The sequence below is a fragment of the Oryza sativa genome, chromosome 9 (assembly GCF_034140825.1).
Source record: "Oryza sativa Japonica Group chromosome 9, ASM3414082v1".
NCBI classification, from domain to species: Eukaryota; Viridiplantae; Streptophyta; class Magnoliopsida; order Poales; family Poaceae; genus Oryza; species Oryza sativa.
In genome coordinates, this window is record NC_089043.1 from 17,223,964 (window position 1) to 17,246,218 (window position 22,255).

Here is a 22,255-nt window from a genome sequence, read left to right on the forward strand (position 1 = left end):
CGACGAGGTTTATGACATGTGGGGGCTAGAAAATAAGCAAAGTTTTGTGGGTCCCACATGGTAGTTGGGTGGTGGTAATGACAGACTCACCACCACCACTACCATCTTTTTATCGCAGTGTTCGGTAGGCCGGCTGCAGCCGCGGCTGCGCACAGTGAATAAGGCATTGTTCGTGCCGCAGCCCCGACAACCGAACATACCCTATATTAGTATATAAAGATTGGACGTTTGTTAATAAAATTTCTTTGGATTTTCTCTTTTAATTGAGTGTGAATCCCATCATAATAAAGTGAAGATGGGCTAGCAGAGTATCTAATGCTCCGATTTAATTGAATGGTTTATATCACACATATTTTCTTTTCTATTGGCTGGAATAATACGGATGATGTGGCCGTACCTGATCATAGCTAATTGGGATTCTTATATACTCTATCTGTTTTACAATATAAGACTATTTCATAATATAAGACTTTCTGCTATTGGCCATATTTATATAGATGTTAATGAATCTAGACATATATATTTGTCTATTTATTAATAGCTATATCAATATGAGTAATGATAGAAAGTCTTACATTATGAAACGGAGGAAGTAGAATTTATTTATATATCGCTGAATGTACGTTAACTAGTTTCAGCTTAATTTTTTATAACTTGTAGAAATTAAATTTGACATGACATATTTGTGAAGTGATATATCTCATATTAATCTATCTTGATATTTTGTTTTAAAAATATTATTTAGGTGACATGAAAAAACGAAGGAATGTGCCCTCGAGACATAAAAATCCATCTCGGCAAATTTTCCCTAACACGCCAACTTGCAAGATTTTAATCAAACAAATTTTAGATGTATTTAAGTATCCTGCAAAATGTAACATTTATCCCAAATTGCAAAGATCCTGCAGCAAATGTTAGTTTTTTTAGTAGCAATTAATAGGTAAAAAATAACCGTAGTTCCTTAACAGCGACATCATCAAGAAAAACCAATAACTAATATCATCGCATGATTAGGATTTACCAAACCATTTTAGATGTAATTACCTAACCCCCACAGTTTAACAAACAGCTTACCATGTAGTATACCGTAGTTTCAAAAACCGAAAAAGTTACCACACACAATGGCTGTGATAACGGGGGATGCTAATGCGCGGGTGATCACCCGCACCCCCCCCTCCCCCTATACGTCCTCTTCTCCCCTTTTCTCCTCCCCTTCTTCTCTTTCCTACTACAGTATACCACAAATTTTTTTTTAATAAAACAAAAGTTAGAAAAATTTATGTAAATATATATTATATATAAAAAATTTGAATTCAAATTCAAATTTGAATCGGGTATGTAAACTTTTGACTTATAAACTTTGGATCTATAAATTTTAGGTGTATAAACTTTAGATGTATAGAAATACTATGTATAGAAAATATTTGAATTCAAATTCAAATTTAAATCAGACATAATTCAAATTCAAATTTGAAACGCGTATATAAACTTTTGACTTATAAACTTTATATCTATAAACTTTATAAACTTTAGGTCTATAAACTTTATATATATTAGAAATACTATATATAAAAAATATTTAAATTCAAATTTAAATTTGAATCGGATATATAAACTTTTGACTTATAAACTTTTGGTCCCTGAACTTTAGATGTGTAAACTTGAGGTGTATAAACTTTAGGTGTATAAATTTACTAAAATAGAAAAGTAATGCGGTGCCAGAAAAAAATCAGGTGGGCGAACTGATCGCTACCAGATCGCCCAGGCGATCGATCGCGCATCAGCTTTTCCGTGTGATAACCACGTGATAATCGTACAAAAGTACACGCAGAAGAACTAGACAAGCCAGAACGGCGTCTGACGAGGTGCACCCGGGAGAGACTCAAACGTGTCGAAGGTCTCGACGCTGCCGTCCTCGACGCTGAACACGTACAGGTTCCTCTTCTCGTCCTCGCTGAAGCCGTTGATCCAGTAGATGCGGTTGGCCTTCACCCCGCACCCGCTCGCCGAGCACGACGCGCCGCTGGAGTTGTCGCCGCCGACGAGGAACGCCCGGTCGCCGATGTCCGTCGCCCTGCGCCACGCCGGCCCCGGCGCCGCCGCCGAGAAGTCCATCCGGAACACGTGGACGTCGTACGGCCCGCCGATGCTGTACCCCTCGAAGGCGATGGCGACGAGGAACAGGTCGCCGCGCGACTCGACGAGGAACGTCAGCGAGCTGGACATCACCTGGCCGGCGGGGAAGTAGTCCAGGACGGGGATGGCGATGGCCCCCACCACCGCCTCGCCGCCGCCGCCGCCGCCGCCGCCGCCGGTGAAGTCCAGCGTGCCGAGCTCGCCCTTGTTCTCGGCGAAGTAGAACCTCCCGCCGACGCCGGCGACGTCGAAGAGTTGCCTCCTCTTGGGCACCGGGCAGTACTCCTCCGGCAGGTCGTAGCACCCGATGTCGTAGCCGTGCCTCGACCAGCGCTCGCCGCCGACGCGGCAGAACAGCAGCGCCGGGCTCTCCAGGTCGAACACGAGGACGCCGCAGCCGGGCTCCGGTGGCCGGCCCGACAGCACGCACCGGCGATGCGCCGGGAGCTCGCCCTCGCCGAGCGGCGGCAGCTCGGCGACCCTCGACCCGTCGCGTGGGTCGAGGAGGAACGCCGACGCCGGCGGCGAGCTCGTCGTCATCAGCACGAGGACCAAACCCTGCGGCGTCTCGAGGAACGTGTTGCCGCACATCTCCACCGAAAGGTTGACGTCGAGCAGCTTCATGGCAGGCAGACTGAAGACTCTCGTCGCCATTGACGAAGACGAAGACGACGGAGTGACACCAGCAACGCCATATCTCTGCACCAGCAACGGGTAAGCTGCGGCCGCCGCTGTCGATGAGTTCGCCATCGAGATCGATCGAAAATTTTACACACCGGATATTAATCAGGGTGCCTTAAATTAGCCGTAAATCTCTCCGAGTCTGAGTCCTATACATGTTCCTGGCCGAGTGGCCGCGATGGATTGCGCCTGATGATCGGGAAGAAACATTAACGGGCATCGTTCCATACTCAACTTATCTAATTTTTTACACCCTCCATCCCATAAAAATTATATTTCTAGCTAATTTAGGACAAAACAGTAGGATTAGAAAATGACCACAATGACCTTATTTAATGAACTCATTGCATGCACACATTCCATATATACAAATGATTAAAAGGAAGTTTGAGAGAATTAACCCATATAATTAGCATACTTAAATTATAAGCTGAGAGAACGTAAGGAAACTTATCTAGATGAATCAATTTGTTGGGCCCCACATGGCTAGAAATACAATTTTTGTGGGATAAAGCCTTAGAGCTAGAAATGTAATTTTATTGGGATGGAGGTAGTATATTATCAAGATTTCGGAGGAAACAAACTAAACATACCATCACCAATATAATATAACCTATCAAATTTTGGTAATTTCGAAGTTTATATTCTCAAAATTGGTTTTCACTAAAATTTGGTAAGGTATCAAACTAATTAAACATCTTATCCTAGCATTATTAAAGTTTCATAAAGGTTTTTTTTCCACAGTAAACAAGCCCAAAATATAAAGGTATTGTGGGAGGATGGAGTGGTTTTTAGGCCCAAATATTTTTTTTTACAAAGCCTTAATGTAAGACTATTAATTTCGAGTCTTTTCTTAATAATGGAATGAAACATTTCGGTCTTTGCTTAAGAGCTACAGCCAATTATTACTAGGTTCACATAAAAACAAACTTACACCGTGAGTATGAAGCCAAAGTAAAAAACCAAAAGTAAAAGCAAACTAATAAAAACCAAACAAGATAAAGCCCCCACAACTACTAAATTCTATTGGTGAATCTCCACCCGAAGTTTGCAAAGAGTAGCATGATCGTCGACTCAAATTTATGACACATATCTTTTATTAACTTGATATGATCATCATACCTTTGTAGTTGAGTCTATTCCCGGACCCACTATGTTGCCCTGGAAAGAACCTGCAAATAAGATTTTGAAGGTGATCTATCAAAAACCATTTCATTTCTACTAAGCCAGAGAGCCCAACATACAGCAGAAGCTTCAACAATAATAAGTTCCTTGATCTTTTTATTAACACCCACAAGCCAATTCCCAAACATATAAGATATACTACGTGGAGGGTATAATCCAAATGCAAATAGTATAGATCTCCTAATAAATATGGCAAAATGGCAATCTAGGAAAAGATAGTAAATCGTTTCATTTTTCATAAAAAAACAACATCTCAAACTACCATTCCAATTCCTCCTAGCCAAATTGTCTTTTATTAAAACAATCCCCTTAAGGAGATATGACATAAAAATCTTAATCTTAAGAGGCATATTAAGTTTTCAAATAAACTTATTTCTCTCGATATGCCCATTAATAAGAGCCAAATACATAGATCTAACTGAAAATTGACCACTTTGATGAAAATTCAATCTAAATATATCATCCTCCACTGTTAAGTTAATTAACATGCACAATTGAAGCACATAAATTCAACCATCTAATCAAGTTCTGATCAACTAATGCTCTCCTAAAAGAGACATTAAGCGGAACAATACTCATAACACTTGCAACTGAGGAGTTTTTCCTTCTAACTATGGAATATAATGATGGGTATCTGTCCTTTAAAGATGAATCACCTAACTACTTATCCTCTCATAATCTAACTTGTTCACCATTGTTAATAAACCAGGAACCCATATTTAGAAAAGAACTTTTAACCTTCATCCATCCTGACCAAAAATGGGAATCCTCTTGTTTCCGCTCAACTTGAGTTATAGATTTAGTATCAAGATATTTCCTTTTCAAAAGATCTTCCCACACACCTTGTTCATTTATTAATTTAAACAACCACTTACTTAGTAAACACTGGTTTTGATTTCTAAATTATGAACACCAAGTCCCCTTTAATCTTTAGGCTGACAAATAGTATCTCATCTTGTCAATATATATTTCTTTTTATGTTCATCACTTTGCCAAAAGAAATGGGATCTATAATAATCAATTTTTTGAAGAACCCCTTTAGGAATCTCAAAAAACAAAATCATAAACATAACTAAACTTGATAACACAGAGTTAATCAAAACCAATCTTCCACCTACAGGCATATGCTTACCCTTCGAACTACTAAGTTTTTTCTCAATTCTTTGTTTAATTGCTAACCAATCTTTATTACTAAGCTTTATAAAATGCATAGAAATGTTAAGATATCTAACATAAAAATCTCCTAGTTTGCACCCAAAAATATTTGAATATTGCTCATGACTTTCCTTAGCTTGGCCAAAGCAAAATAATTCACTCTTGTGGAAATTTATCTTTAGGCCAGATAAATTTTCAAAACCAGTTAAAATCAATTTCATATTTTTAGCTTTCTATAAATCATGCTCTAAAAAAATGATAGTATCATCGGCATATTGTAACATAGATAAACCATCATCAATCAGATGTTGGACCACTCTAGAAATTTGACCATCATCTTTTGCTCTCTTTATTAATATAGCTAACATATCAACAACTATATAAAAAAGAATTGGAGATAACGGGTCCCCTTGCCTTAAACCCTTGTATGTTTGAAAATTTGATCCCACTTGGTCATTGACTTTAATGCCAACATGTCCACCTTGATAAAAGACGCAATCCAATCACACTATTTTTTGTGATAAACCCTTCATTCTCAAAGTTTGTTGAACAAAAGACCATTTTACTTTATCATAAACTTTATCAAAATCAATCTTAAAAAGTACACCACTCTTTTTTATCAGTGCAATTCATGTATCATTTCATGAAGAATAACAACACCCTCCATAATATTCCTCTCAGGTATAAAAGTTGTCTGTGTGGGACTAATAACCTTCTGAGCCACTCCGGAAATTCTATTTGTAGCAACTTTAGTAAAAATTTTAAAACTAATATTAAGTAAACAAATAGACATATATTGTTGAATTTTCAAAGCCTCATTGCACTTGGGTAGTAAAATAATAGTACCAAACTTAAGAGAGTAAAGAGGTAAATTACCACTATGAAAATCATCAAATAAATCAACCAAATCGGGCTTAAGAACATTTCAGAAAATCTGATAAAACTCAGCTGAGAATCCATCCGGACCCGAGCTTTATTATGTTCCATTTGAAAAATCGCATCTTAAATTTCCTCCTCAGAAAAAACTTGTACTAAAGCTTTATTTTCTAATTGAGAGACCTGTGGAATATCACTTATTTGGCTTTCATCTAACGTTAAAGAAGACTTTTATAATAAGTGGTGATTTGCGCCTTTTCACATCACCATTAATTACCTAATCACCATCCTGTAACTGATAAATCCTTGTTTTCCTGTGCTTACCATTTGCTACCAAATGAAAATATTTAGTATTCGAGTCCCCTTCCAAAATATTTTTAGTCTTAGCTCGCTAATACCATTTAATTTCCTCTTCCCTTAGAAAACAGGATAGCTTATTCTTCAAATAAAGTCTAGAATCAAGTTCCACTTGAGTTAACAAAGTTCATCATAATTTTTTATCAAGAAAATCAAGTTTTTCTAACAAAAACTTCTTCCCTTTTCTTATAAAGGCCACTAGTCTGTTTGGCCCAACCTTAGTCTATTTGGCCCAACCTATTTGATGGTTATTATAAGTAGATGAAGAATTTGTGTTTAAGAGTAAAGAAGTATCGTCAAAGATATCTCTATTAGGAGTATAATTTTGAAGTACTCTTGGAGTTGACCAGAAACTCTCTCCGGAGTCCAACATATGTCTACTCCAAAACATCAATGGTTAACTAACGTGCCGTGTTCATGCAGAATTTTGCTGGTACATGTACGTATCCCTATTTCGATCGGATATTACGTGTTTTCCCCGTAGTGATAGAGATTTTCGTTTGCGACTCTGAAATCGTCTCGTACTCTCGTCAACAACAATGGCAGACGAATCGATCCCGTTGTTCACTGTTGGTTACCCTTTGTTGGTGTAGCAGAGCCATGCCGACGGCCAACCAGGCTCACCGGCGATGGCCTATAGCCTGCTTGACGGGAAGACGCCCAACGATATCAGCCTGCAGCCCGAGATGCACTCTAACACCTTCCTCGAGACGCCGCAGGGCTAGGTCTTGTACTGAGCACCTCGCCGGCGCTGGAGACGACGACGATGTTCCTCCTCGACATCCAGAAAGAAGGTCGGCCTATCACCTCTCGACTACTATCTCACGGCAAATCACAATGTTTATGCTACACACTGACCACGACGGTAGCCTGGGAACAATGGCCATCTCCGATCAAGTGCAGTTGTTAGTACAATGACGGTATTTAAACAGTTATATCCATCTACAATCGTTCGTTAAGCTAATGAACGTCAAAGAGATGTGCCACGTCACCAACTGGCTGCTAGCGCTACGGACCATGCTACAGTGCACAATAGGACTAAGGGCTTGTTTGGTTGCTACCCTGAAACCTGAGTCCAAGCCTGTGACTTGCCTGTGTTGTGTTTGGTTGGTGCCCTGAAGATATTGGCCTGATAAAACTTGCCTAAGTGCGCACGCCTAAGTCAGGCCTAGGAAATTGGTCGCCTGATCACCCCATGTACTGACCAAGTAAAAAAAATGGGCATCACTTTCCCCCTTCTTGCTCTCAAAAGTGAATATAAAAGCCTAATATCTTCACTTCTCTAACATTTGGCAAGTATAATCTCAGGCACAAATTGAATCAAACAACACCTGACCATTGTATCCCATCAGGCTTATTTTTAGGGCATCAACCAAACACACTACTCTCAGGGAGACATGCCTGACCAGGTAACTTTGCTATCTAAGCTCAGGCTACTCTCAGGGATGTAAAATGCTCAGGCAGGTTGCTCAGGATAGCAACCAAACAAGCCCTAAATGTGCGGGCTACAGTAGCACACATTACCCTGGCCGAATCTGAGCTGCTCTTATTTGATATGACGGTCACCCAATGACTACTAAATTTGTAGTCCCTACTACAACCGCTGGGGTCCTGATCCGCTTGAGGCATGATGAAACCAACCTGCTTGTGATGACAGCATCCAGTAGAGGATGGCAGCGTCTAGGCCATCGAGACATTTGACCATCTCCCTTTATCTCAAAACACAACAGACTAGACCATCTAGGCCATCGACACCGTTCTGTCACGTTCTTACTACCTCTGTTTCATCATTATTATACATTGTTTTATTTTTTTTCCAAATCAAACGTTTTTAAATTTGATTAAGTTTATAGAAAAATATAATGATATTTTTAAAAAAAAACTATCAAAATACGTTAAATGTAAGACGTAATGGAACTAATTTGGCGCTATAAATTTTACTATATTTCTATAGAAACTTGGTTAAACTTTTAATAAGTTTAACTTTAAAAATATCAAAAACAGAGGGAATAACTTTTAGGCAACAATTTTCATCAACATGTTGCGATCATTTTTATCTTCAGCCACGTTGTTTTGTGTTGTTAATTAATTATATAAGTTCTAAAATTGTTTTCGATTTGATTTGGGCTGTGCCGTAGAAGGCTGGATCGTGGCGCTGCGTATGGGGCTACAAGACGGGCCGACCCAGGTGCGTATCGTTCGACGGAGGCCCAAGTTCGGAATTTCTGATAGCCACTAACTTGATCCTTTTTTTCTTTTCAATCTTTCCGTCCATCCGTCAATGTCCTCGTATGAATTCGCCTGTGTGGATTGGAGGATTGGTTGAAATGAATTACTTTCTGAATAAAATGTTGCCGTTAATCCTTTTAATTGAAACGGCTATTGTTTCACCTACTCCGTATTAGAGTATCTACTCCTCTTATTGCCATTTGACTGCTGCACGATGGTGGTGTACTCAATTAATGAAGATTAAGTAAGCATATAGAAGAGAAATCATTACTACATGATTAATTAAATTTTAATTATTATAAATTTGAGAAATAAATTTATTTTGATACTCTCTTCATCCAAAATATAATAAATTAGCACCAGATGTGACATATCCTAATCTTAAGTATCTAGATATGCCCCTATCCAGAAATGTAGGAATGGAGTAGTGGATTTCTCTATTTTAAAATGAATGGAGTAGTTTAGAGCAACTTTTATATAGTAAAATTTTTTCGTATAGGACATACCATTCAGAGTTAGCTGTTTAAAAGCATGTCAATAAAAATAGAGATAAATTCTACTCCCTCCGTCTCAAAATAAGTGCAGTTTTGCACTGTTCATCTTCAACGTTTGACCGTTCGTCTTATTTGAAAATTTTGTATGATTACTATTTTTATTGTTATTAGATGGTAAAACATGAATAGTACTTTATGTGTAACTAATTTTTTAAAAAAATTTTATAAATTTTTTAAATAAGACGGACGGTTAAATATTGGACACGGATTTTCAGTATTTATTTTAGGATGGATGTAGTAGTATATCTTCAAAAGAAACTGCCATATGGAGGAGACGAGGAGTATCTTGCAACTGAAACGCAAGTACTCTACAGCAGCACCTCGCTGCCGCTACTGGCTACGCTAGTACTCCAACGTGGACCACACAGTGAAACCTGCAAACATGCAACGACTTGTCTCGTCACAACAGTGTGTGCAGATTCCGCTCGATGAGTACTGTGCCGGTAAAAGGCAGCTGGGGCATGCACAGTACTCCTTAACAAAAATATATCTTCCCAAAATAATTGTATTTTCTATACAAAATTTGTTCAAAAATAATTTTCACTCTAGAGTACTAATTATTCCCTGAATGACCTTTTATTTAGATTTCTCCTTATTCTACTTACTCTTAACCACTCTCACACTCTCACCTATACATCATTTAATGAAGGGTAATATAGTTTTTTTACTCAAACCTTAGTACTCCATCCGTCCTAAAATAAGTGCAGTTTAACAGTTCGTCTCATTTGAAAAAATTTTATGATTAGTATTTTTATTATTATTAGTTGGTAAAACATGAATAGTAGTTTATGTGTGACTATTTTTTATATTTTTTTTCAAATAAGACAGATGGTTAAACGTTAAATATGGATACCCACGACTATATTTATTTTAGAATGAAGGTAATATATTCTAAATAATATAGAATTATAATTATTTTAAAACGGAGGTAGTAAATCCTAGCTAAAAATTTAGATTGGTTATTTTTTTTTCGGAAGGGTACATTACAATTGATACAAGCACCGACAGGATAGGATAGGATAGGAGTGGCCTCGGATATCAGTGGGCTTTTTATTTATTTACCACGAATTCCCTCGCTGGTGCGTAACGTACGCAGAGTGCCGTGGTAGCAGACTGGGAGCACGTACTTTGCCGGACCCTGATGGGCATGGCATATGCAATTGGCAGCGTGATGTGAGCAAAACAACAGTTCGGGGAAGGCCAAAAGGATTCGAGACAGGATGGACGGACGTCTCTGATCATCTCTGAATGAGAATTGGATGATGGAATCTGGTCAGTTACGCATCACATCAGTGTTTTCTGCTGTCATGATTCCTGGCCTCTGCCTGCCTTGCCTCACCCTGTTCTCTGTCAGAACAACTCTCTCGCCGTTTTCTGCCGTTACGGTGAGCGAACTCTTTTTAAACTCTTGAGGGCACAAACACTTGAGGGCATGCCCAACGCTCCAAGCGTGGTCTCACCCCCTCGCGAGGAGTATATTCACGTTAGCTTGGCCGAGACCGCATCCTGGCATAGCGCTGCGACACCCAGAGAAGTTTGCGTGGATTTGTCAGCTTTTGATGAGGAAAAGGTGAAGAATGGATGAGGAACCGCGTTGAGGGAGAGGCGTCGCTACATACCGTAGCCCCGGGACATTGAGGCCAACTACCTCGCGCCACCGCACCTCGATCTGCCGCTGCCGCCGCTCGATCTACCCCTGCCACGCCTCGATCCGCCCCCACTGCCGCTCGATCTGCTGCCGCCACGCCTCGATCCGTCCCCGCCGCCGCTCGATCTGCCGCCTCCGCCTCGATCCAGCGTCGCCGCGCCTCGATCCGTGACACCGCCGCTCGATCTGCTGCCACCGCCTTGATCCGGTGCTGGGGAGAGAGGCGGCGCCGCCGGGGAGGGGAGAGAGGCGGTGTCGGCGAAGGGAGAGCCGGAGAGAGAGGAGACGCGGGGAGAGAACGAGAGTGGAGATGTGATGAGAGGACTGAGGAGGGTTTGATGGTTATATATCTTTGTGGTTTTTAGAGGGTATACTGCAAATATTGGATGTATAAGCAAATAAAAATAATCCAAGAGTTTAAATGCAAAATGTGACGGACTGGCAGGTGCTGAAACATAAAAATAAGATGGGGGTATAACTTGCACCGTGTGAGGCATATACCTATCTAGGTGCTTGATTACTTTTGCTTATGTGGATGATGGAGGTGCTCCCTGCCTTGGGCATGCCCGGAGAAACGTACTACTCCTACACCGTACACGGTACAGCAGCAGTATTAGTAGGAGTAAATTCGGTGAAGGAAATCGTGCAGCCTACTGACTACTGTATGCCCTGTGCGGCTGTGGCCTGTGGTGCTGAACGATCAGCTTGCGCTGCGCCGCGACGCGAGAGAAGGGAGGGGAGGCGACTAGGCGAGGCGACGTCGTGCCGTCTCGGTGGTGGGCGATGATGCGAGCGCGTAATTACGTAGGTGGGCGTCGGTGTTGGAGCGGTGAATTGGAGTCGTTTCTCTCTCTTTTTGTCTCGCTTTGCGCCCGCAGAATTCACGCCTTAAAAGCCGCGCGGCGCTCATCCCTGACTTGGCCTCTCTTTTGCCGCCGGACTGAACTGCTACTGCTACTATTTGATCCATCACAAAACTCGTAGTACTCGTCAACTCGTATATATTTTGCTATCGCGTTTAGAAAGTTTTCAACTTATCTTTTTCGGAAACTTTTCAACGTATACGTGAAAAGTTATTGAAAATACCTGTTGTTCCTGAACAAATAAATGGTTTCATCAGAAAATCACACGAAAAGATACCGTGGTTGATCAATCAAACCAGACCACCCGTCCTGAACCACCCACCCCACAAACCGAACAAATTAAAACAACAGGAATCGAGAGCTTGGAATCATACGTGCAGAAATCTAACCACCGTCCACGCTAGCTTCAAGACAAAAAAAAAAAACCCAGCCGCGCGCGAGGTGCAGGTCGAAATCTTCAGGAGACAAAGACGACGCGTGCAATGTGTCTAGAGCTCTCGCGTACTACTACTCCACTACTAATACAGGACTCCCTCCGTCCCATAATATAAGGGATTTTAAGTTTTTCTTACAACGTTTGACCACTCATCTTATTTAAAATTTTTTAAAATTATTATTTATTTTAATTGTGACTTACTTTATTATTTACAGTACTATAAGCACAACTTTTTGTTTTTTATATTTGTAAAAAAAAATTGAATAAGACAAGTGATCAAACGTTACAAGTAAAAACTCAAAATCTCTTATATTATAGTACGGAGGGAGTACTAGTTACTAGCCAGCACAGCCGATCGACGTCTCTCAAATTAACCAACGCTGCTAGCTCTTGGGCGAGTGACACGTCTCCCTTAATTCTTTACGTGGATCCATCGAGAAGAAGAGGATATGGATGGTTGTTGGAGAGGAGGCAAAGCCATCGCCTGAGCTGATAACGACAGCTACACGCCTTCGGTATTCCACGCGTGTATATACTGGACGGTTGAATTTTTGGGCTCGTACCACCACGCCGCTGTCAATCACTTGGTCGTTTTTTTTTTAAAAAAAAATACGAATTACCCCTGAACTATCACGGTCGACTGAATTACTATTTGAACCAAAAACCAGATATTACTCAGCCTAAATTTTTAATACCGGACGAATTACCTCCTTCGGTCTAATTTGGAGCGATTTGTCCTGCGCATAGTGGTGTCGGCGGTGGAGGGCGCTACCGGGTGGCGGCTGCACGCCACGGAGGCCGAGTTGGGGCGAACGTGGAGCTCGACGAGATTCCCTCTCTCTCGGGTGTGGGCACAGGTCGCGCGGCGGCGAACTCCTGGAAAGATGAGTGCATCGCGGATGGGTGCTCATCGGGATGCGGCGGAAGCAGCAGGACAGACGACACACGGCGCCCCCATACTCAGCTCGAGGGATGGAGATCGGTACAGCCTGCTTAGCCCGCCGCCTACCTCAGCTCCTCACCCGCCACCCGCCGCGGCCTCTGTGCCCGCTCACCTCCGGCCTCGGCTCCTCGCCCGCAGCTGCCTCCGTCCCCGCCCGCTGCCGCCTCCGTCCCAGCCCGCCTCGACTCCTCTCCCACCCGCTGCCCGCAGCCGCCTTCGCGCCCACCAGTCGTGGCCTCTGTTCACCGAGAGAGAGAGGGAGGGAGAGAAGGAGAGAAAAAAATTGCTGACAAGTGGGCCCATCAGTTTTTATTTGTTTTTGCTGATTGTATCGCCACGTGTGTGCCACGTAGGCTGAAAACCACTTCAAATCGAGTTAGGGTGGTAATTTATCCGATTTTAAGAGTTTGGGGGTGTCAAATGTCCGGTATTATAGTTTATGGGGGGTAAATTGTACTACCGCAATAGTTCAGGTGGTGTAATTCGTACTTTTCCCTTTTTTTGGTTAAGAAAAATCTAAAAATAACTGATTCGATACATAAATATGTAACATACCAATTTCATCGGTTGCTCATATTTTTAATAAGCCAAAATTGCTTATTGGAGGACAAAAATTAATTTATAAATAAAACTTTTATATATGTTCTTAGTGACCTGATTTGATAAAAAAAATACATTAAAAATATCTTAATATTAACTTAAATAAAATTAAGTTAGAAAATTTGAATTTTGGCTTTGACTTATTAGGACAAGGATGAAACTATATCACTCTTCAAACATGCAAGCTCAAATCGATTTGCACGTATAAAAACAAAAGTAACAAATTTGGCTATAAATAATACTCCCTCCATCCCAAAATATTTGACGCCGTTGACTTTTTTAAAAAATTTTGACCGTTTGTCTTATTCAAAAAATTTAAGTAATTATTAATTCTTTTCCTATCATTTGATTTATTGTTAACTATACTTTTATGTCTATATATAGTTTTACACATTTCACAAAAGTTTTTAACAAGATAAACGGTTAAACATGTTTAAAAAAGTCAACGGCGTCAAATATTTAGGGAAGGAGGGAGTACATACGCAATACTACCCACAGTCTAAATTACTATTTTATTTTTGTTTTACTTATGTAAGTTCAATTTGAACTTACAAGCTTGCCATCGCATATTTATTTATTTTATTAATTTTTTAAATATTATACAACATGCATGAAGCGAGGAGACGTCACCTTCTGAAACAGATATTCACCTCCCATAGATATTCTTGTTAATCTTATGCGTGACACTTCCAATCCTAGAAACTTTTCTTTTTTGGGTGAGATAAGCATCAGGCAAAGCGAAGGACCAGCATGTGTCGCTCCCTTTTCCAATGGATAATATGCCTTTTATTTATTAAAAACTCGTTTTGCAAGTGATAATCTTGGCTTAATAAATGGGAGCAGAGGGAGAGTGAGACACCACCGCCTCTTGATTCTTTCAAGATTTCACATGTTTGAATTTGAGCAGTCCGTTTTTCATGACAACATGTAGAAGAGGATTTCTATCTCTTTCATTATCTTAAAAAAAGTACTAAAAAAACCACTCAGCCTTGCTCTCACGTTAGATCAAAATCCGGCGGTTCAGATGGAGCCACGTGTCAGTTGGAGTATCCATGCTCTCCGGGTAAGAAAATGGAGGCCATACCGAACCATCCCTACATCAACCGGTCCTGATCATTGGATTGAATGATTTGTACAAATAACTCCAGGAATTAGTGGAGTAATAGAGTAATTAGGAGTACTAGTAGATGCAAGGCATTGATGACTGGATATGTGACTGGAAACCTGCATGATTGCACTTGCTATGGCTCACAAGGCCACAGGAGCCATGCCAAGCTAGCCAGCTGATTGAGGCATGGTTTCCTGGCCTCTGATAGGCATCTACCACCTCATCAATTCAGAGGGTGATGGGTTAAGTAGTGTGGTGCACCATGACCTTTTCTATCCAATATTTTGTCCCTTTTTCCCCCATGATGAACATGGTCACACTTGGAAATTGGAATGGAGGGGCCAATCATCTTTCCTCCCTCTATCTTTCTTTTTAATTTTATCAATGAATTGGTTGGAGATCCAGGGCAAATGATGTTCTCATTGTGACCACTTTTTATGTATAGGCTATATATAAAGGTTTGATGGGATGGCCCTACTTCTCTACCGTTATTTCACATAATCATTAGTTTGTCCTTGCCGAAATTAGTTAGACCTCCTTTGGAATTAAGAAATTTAGAGATTTTTCAGAGAGAAGTGAAATAGTTCCTGTAAAATTCCTACTCATTCCATCCTAAAATGTAGCTATTTTTAGAGTTTAAATTTGTTCCAATATATAGCTGTTTCTCCATCTGCACCATTATCTCAACCAATCATGCATAAACATCTCCCATTTAACTTTACATATTTTTTCTCAAACCATCACAATCTTTCACAATTTAATTACCCTATTTTTTAAAAAAAAAATAGAAATATTTAGATTTTTTTTGACACCGAAATATTTAGATTTGGGGATGAAGAGAGTATGTTTCACAACCGGTACTTTGATATGGTGTAGAAGAAATCACAACCGGTAAAATATCATGGATCCTTGAAAAAAAAATAAAGGGCAGCTGGCTGAAAAGGGTCATAAAAACACGCTCCTTTCTTTTTTCAAGTGAAACAAAGTCGAATTTTGAATAGGAAAAGTCAGCAGCTACAGTTATACTAAAAAGGTGGGCATAATAATTGTTCTATCAATGAATAAAAACAAACAAGTGGGGAAAATACCAGCCAACTCTAATGCAAACATTGACAATAATACAGACATTCAACTACTAATAAGAAGCCATTATAAAAAAAAATCAACTAAGGCTCTGTTTAGTTCCTACGTAAAAACTTTTCACCCTATCACATCGAATATTTGATACATGCATGAAGTATTAAATATAAAAAAACTTATTACACAGGTTGCGTGTAAATTGCGAGACGAACTTTTAAGCCTAATTGCTCCATGATTTGATAATATGGTGCTACAGTAAACATGTGCTAATGATAGATTAATTATGCTTAATAAATTCTTATTAGTAGTTAATACTTTAAATATGTGTACATATACTTTAAATAGTTTATTGACGGATTCTGTAATTTATTTTGTTATTAGTCTATATTTAATACTTTAAATATGTGTTTATACGTCAAAAATTTTCACCGCTGGATATAAACACAGCCTAAGATTCTCCTGTCTTGCTTTTGTGAGTAAGTTCTAATATAAGTCCCCTGTTTGCTGATTCCCTTTGAATATATTCTTCGACATACACATCCACCCATACTCGATGACAAAAACAGTTGGAAACAGCTCTTCATGGAAATGCTACATTGGCCAATCATGCTCTTTATTTACTCAACGGAATTATGGGAATGCTACCCTAATTATTTATTAGATGGAGGGTGATAGTTGGTACTGACAAAAATTCCTTGTTGTCAGCTTACATTAAGCCAAGATTTAAGGGACACTTCTCTTGATATGGTACTGAAGCTTTTTCTTAGAGCTGCTTTAATAGACAACCTATCATACCCCTTCTTTAGCTATAGAGAATCAATTCCTTCAACCCCACCAATCTAAACTTTGTTACAAATCAGATTTCCTTTTTCTTTTGCGATTACCCGAAAGACCAACACACATACAACATATACATCACTATACACGCAAAAAATTCCTAGCTCACAGAATTCTTATTCACAAATGAACCCTGATTAATAAAGTCTTTATTTGTAGAGAAGGGTATTTTTACTCGGCCTCTATATCCAACCAGAAATATGTAGCCCTTTTAAATTAGTAACCGAACTCAGAGCTTTGGGTGCTACTCAGGTCACTGCAACCACTAGACTACATGTTGTTTCACGATTAATAAAGTCATACAGTTATATTCCATGACCACATATTTGGCGCTGCTCTACTAAATCCCTCTAAAACATGGACCAAAAAAATTCATATGGTGAGAGTTGCAACTTACACTTATTGGTAAACAAAAATTCCAGAGCTCTCTCAGCAAAAATCTTTTTTTTTTGTTTTTGATACATTATATACTCCCTCCGTCCAAAAAAAGACAAACCATGATTTTCGTGTCCAACATTTGACCGTCCGTCTTATTTGAAAAAATTATGAAAAAAATTAAAAAGATAAGTTACGCATAAAGTATTGATCATGTTTTATCATCTAACAACAATGAAAATACTAATTATAAAAAAATTCATATAAGACGGACGAAAACCATAGTTTGTCTTTTTTTTTTTACGGAGGTAGTAGACTGCAATTTGCAGGTAGGACTACATAACTACCCACGACATGACATCATGCCAGCCGATCCGGACCATCCGTTACTTAAAAGTGGACGGCCAAGATGAGCCAAAAGTCAGCGGCACAGTCGCACAGTAACGGCAAGGACTGACGACCCTGAAAAAAAAACCTCGTAGCCTCGCAAGAAATTCAGTCGCGTCTGCATACAGGTCATCCATCTCTCTCACTCTGCCTCGCCGGGAAGCAGCAGCGAGCGAAGTAGTAGGCGAGAGAATCCGAGCGAGGAAGAAAGCCCGAGCCGAGGAGCGCTTTAAAGCGGGAAGAAGAAAGAAAGCGCGCGAGTAAAGAAAAGGGAGGAGGAGGAGGAAAGAGAGCCGTCGTTTTCGTTCTCCTCTGCTTCGCCTCGGCCACGCTGCGGCCACCTCCTTTCTGCCACGGCAAAAGCCTCCTCGGGATGCTCCACTGATCGTCTTCTACTTACTCCTCTTTCTTCCAGCTTGGCCGGCGTGTGGCTGATTATTCCAGAATTTCCATTAGCTTAATCACCGGATCAAGAAGAATGAGAGAAAGGGGGGAGAGGCTCTTTTCTGTGGGATGACAGATTCCGTTTTGTAGGAGCAGCGCACCATTTCAGATTTCTTCCTCCTCCTCTTCTTCTTTCCGTTGTGCTTGCTGCTTTTCTCTACTACCTTTTCCACTGTTGCGAAGTCGGGTTGGTGGGTGGTTGATTGATTGTTCTTTCCTTCCTCGTGAGGGTTCTTGCTTCTTGGCTTCTTGGCCGCTTCTTGAGTTGGGGCTAGCTGGTTCTTTTGCTGTCTCTGTCCCGTCAAACTGAAGCGAGCGAGAGATTGACCGGGTGGGTGATTCTTCTTCGAGGAGCTTCTTCTTGGAGCTCGTGAGAGTGGAGTGATCGAGGTGGTGGTGTGAGAGCAGTAGACAGGTTTTTCTTGGGGAGCTTGGAGGTAGCCGGAGTTGGGGGAGGAGGAGGAGGATGGCCGCCGCGCCGCCGCCCAAGGCCGACGAGCTGCAGCCGCACCCGCCCAAGGAACAGCTCGCCAGCGTGTCCTTCTGCATCACCAGCCCTCCGCCATGGCGTACGTGCGCTCTGCTTCTCTACTTCACTTCAGGGTTTCTTAATTTTTCTGATCTCGAGTTCTCGATTGCTGCTTAAAGTGTTCTTTGTGATTTGTCCTTTCGTGTTGTTTTTTGTCCATGCTTTTGTTTGGTTGATGCTTGAGTTTTTCATCGGTGGATACGTGTGGTGATCATCTGTTTATGTGAAAGTGGAATGTTTTAGTACTGAACTTTTGGCCTACTTTTGGTTTGATGCTGATGCTTTTGCGTATAAAATTGTGTATTAGTTTGTACGACATGCTTTTGTTCTTCTTTTCTCTCGTTAGTTCTAGTATTTTCTTACTTTGCTCAGCTGAGGAAAAGGAGACTTTTGATTAACTAGTCTATAAAGATTAAGTTCACCTTTTAAAGTTTTAATCCATCATAAAAAGGGTTTTGAATTGCAAATTCTTTATGCAGTTGCCTAGCAGTAAACTGTGTGTATGTTCAGTTCAGAGATGTGTTCAAGTATATATGCTATTTTTTTTCTCTGAACTTGTTATCTTATCTTATATGCAGCCGAGGCCATTATATTAGGATTCCAGCATTTCATTGTTATGCTGGGCACCACTGTCATCATACCGAGTGCACTTGTACCTCAGATGGGAGGAGGAAATGTGAGTCCCAAAACTTATGTGTTACAGTACATCTCTTAGTTCTATTCACTTGCTTGACAATTGATTTCAGTACTACTGAAGATTTATCAGTGTTAATTTACACAAAAAAAAATTGAACCTCTACATGCTGAATATCTGAATAATTGCTTCTTTATATCAGGATGAAAAAGCTCGGGTAATTCAGACGCTGTTGTTTGTTGCCGGAATAAACACCTTGTTCCAAACATTCTTCGGGTCTCGTCTCCCCGTTGTGATGGGTGGCTCATACACTTTCGTCGCACCAACCATCTCGATCATTCTGGCTGGACGTTACAACAATGAAGCAGACCCTCGTGAGGTAGTGCCCAGTGGTTTTGGTCTTCGGATTAGCGGTGTCTCTGTCTATTTATGACATTTTTTTTTGTGGGGGGGTGAAAGCTAACATTTTTCTGCTGTTGTTGTTGTAAAGAAATTCTTACGGACCATGAGGGGAACACAAGGTGCTCTCATCATCGCGTCGACGATTCAGATGATACTTGGTTTCAGTGGTCTCTGGCGCAATGTTGTTAGGTTGGTATGGTTTTGGTCTTTATTTGATTGAAGCTAGAGCTGTGTCGTGTAGAGTTTTGATTTTTGCAATTAACTGTCCTGTATTATTTTTGCAGGTTGTTGAGTCCATTGTCTGCGGTTCCTCTTATTTCACTTGTTGGATTTGGGCTTTATGAGCTTGGTTTTCCAGGGGTTAGTAGTTCTGCTCCTTCTATTTTTTTATGTTTTTAAATCCTGAATATACCTTCATGTTTTTTTTTTTGGAAAAATGGATGCAGGTAGCTAAGTGTGTGGAAATTGGTCTTCCAGAACTCATCCTACTTGTTGCATTTTCTCAGGTATTAATGTTACTTTACTACTCTCTGCATAGTCAGAGCAATAGTAACATATTTTACATACTGATCATGTTTGTATTCTTGATAGTATTTGCCTCAAGTGTTACATTTTGGGAAGCCTATCTTTGGCCGGTTTGGTGTTCTTTTCACCGTTTCGATAGTGTGGCTTTACGCGTACATTCTCACAATTAGCGGTGCTTACAAGAATGCTCCACCAAAGACACAGGTGCATTGCCGTGTTGATCGCTCAGGCCTTATTTCAGGAGCTCCTTGGTAGGATTCTAGAATAACCATAGTATTATTCCGTGCTTTTATTTCGATGGAAATCCTTACAAGGTGTTGATTTTTTATTGTAGGATTAGAGTTCCTTATCCCTTTCAGTGGGGAGCTCCAACTTTTGATGCTGGTGAAGCCTTTGCAATGATGATGACTTCATTTATTGCTCTTGTGGAGGTTGGTCTGCAGTACTTAATCAAGAATAGAAAGAAAAGGCTATGCTAGCATGCATTCTAAGCTATCCATTTAGAAGTAATAATATGATAAAATTTTGCCTGTAGACAACTGGAGCTTTCATTGCTGCTTCAAGGTATGCAAGCGCAACTATGATACCTCCATCAATCATTAGTCGGGGCATCGGTTGGCAGGTAAGTGAATCAATTGTGCCTTTTGTACCATAGAATTTGTCCCATCTTCAATTTGTTACATTGATTATCCTAAAACATTATCTTCAGGGAATCAGCATCTTGATTGATTCTTTTTTTGGGACGGCCAATGGAACCTCAGTTTCAGTGTAAGTATAGCGTTAGTGGATAATTAGAACCGTCAATCCTTGATTGCTCAGATAGTTCCTTTTTTTCCCTTTTTCTAACTGGGAGTGTGAATTTGGTATTCACAGGGAGAATGTTGGTTTACTCGCTTTGACACATGTTGGCAGCAGGAGAGTAGTGCAAATATCTGCTGGTTTCATGATCTTCTTTGCTATCCTTGGTAATTCTGCTCATGTCCTTATAGCTATCTTAACATATTTTTTTTGTTGTGTAGAAGTCATTTTCTCTGCCACACTTGGCTAGGCTAATTATAAATTATTTTGATGAACCAGGAAAATTTGGAGCACTTTTCGCATCCATTCCATTGCCTATATTTGCGGGCATGTACTGTATTTTCTTCGCTTATGTCGGTAGGTTGAGATGCCTGAATCAAATAAACATCAGTTCCTTCATCTGATAATTCTCAACATATTATTCCGCTGTAATGATTCACTGTTCCTTCCATGCGCAGGTGCCTGTGGTTTGAGTTTCCTTCAGTTTTGCAACCTAAACAGCTTCAGGACCAAATTCATCTTGGGTTTTGCTTTCTTCATGGGGATCTCAGTTCCTCAGTACTTCAATGAGTACACAGCTGTTGCAGGTTATGGACCAGTGCACACTGGTGCCAGATGGGTATGAGAAATACTACATCCTACAGAATCCTCCTTTTTTTTTCTTCATAGCTTGTTCTTTGTTCTGATCACTTGATGATAATCTTTGCTCTCTCTTTTTTTTTCAGTTCAATGATATGATAAACGTGCCGTTCTCGTCGAAGCCGTTTGTCGCGGGTCTTGTGGCCTACTTCCTCGACAACACGATCGAGACGCACAATAACACGGTGAGGAAGGATAGAGGCTACCATTGGTGGGACAAATTCAGGAGCTTCAAGAAAGACGCGAGGAGCGAAGAATTCTACTCGTTACCGTTCAATCTGAACAAGTTCTTCCCTGCTGTCTGAATGATCTAGCAAATGTCACCCAAGCAAAAATGGTTCATGTCTGAACATAATTCTGCTGGCCTTCTTCAGTGTTGCTGTGCGTCAGTTTTGTGTACTTATAATAGGCGAATCTTACTAATTGGACAACGGAGATGTGCCTTAGAATGGGAATATCATGTCTATTTTTTTGTCCTACAATGATTTATGTGTCATTACCTAGGTCTTTCTCTTATCAAGTTGTCAATGACCCAATGTACATGTGGCTTTTCTATCGGATAGTATTAGTATCACATTTAACAATATGACCTGATGCTGATCTGCAATTTAGTGAGTAAAATACTGAAGCTGTCAATGCACATGTGGCTTCCTCAGTACAGATATAGGAGTAATAATCATCAGCAATCTGGCCTGATGTTCTTCTGCCCTTTTTTGGGTTAAGTAAATAGTGAAGCGTTTTATGCTATTCCTACTCCTGTTACTTGTAGACAGCTCCATCGTTGGCTTATAGCCGTAGCCAAAATTTAAACTTAGCTAAATTTTAATTTTTAAT

General features: G+C 40.3%; 2 protein-coding genes across 2 annotated transcripts; one reads left to right on the forward strand and one right to left on the reverse strand.

Annotated features, from left to right (window-relative positions):
- Window positions 1–1,759: 1,759 nt before the first annotated feature.
- Window positions 1,760–2,886, reverse strand: LOC107275764 (uncharacterized). The gene has a single exon (XM_015755682.3). It carries the CDS (start codon window positions 2,884–2,886, stop codon window positions 1,837–1,839), a length of 1,050 nt encoding a protein of 349 aa, XP_015611168.2. The 3' UTR covers window positions 1,760–1,836.
- A 14,989-nt stretch (window positions 2,887–17,875) lies between these two features.
- LOC4346932 (nucleobase-ascorbate transporter 6) lies at window positions 17,876–22,061 on the forward strand. Its single transcript, XM_015756981.2, has 14 exons — window positions 17,876–18,463; window positions 19,002–19,099; window positions 19,260–19,436; window positions 19,548–19,648; window positions 19,744–19,819; window positions 19,906–19,965; window positions 20,051–20,235; window positions 20,319–20,415; window positions 20,520–20,606; window positions 20,694–20,752; window positions 20,858–20,949; window positions 21,062–21,139; window positions 21,241–21,401; window positions 21,508–22,061. Exons 1-14 carry the CDS (start codon window positions 18,361–18,363, stop codon window positions 21,724–21,726), a joined length of 1,593 nt encoding a protein of 530 aa, XP_015612467.1. The 5' UTR covers window positions 17,876–18,360; the 3' UTR covers window positions 21,727–22,061.
- The last annotated feature ends 194 nt before the right edge of the window (window positions 22,062–22,255 follow it).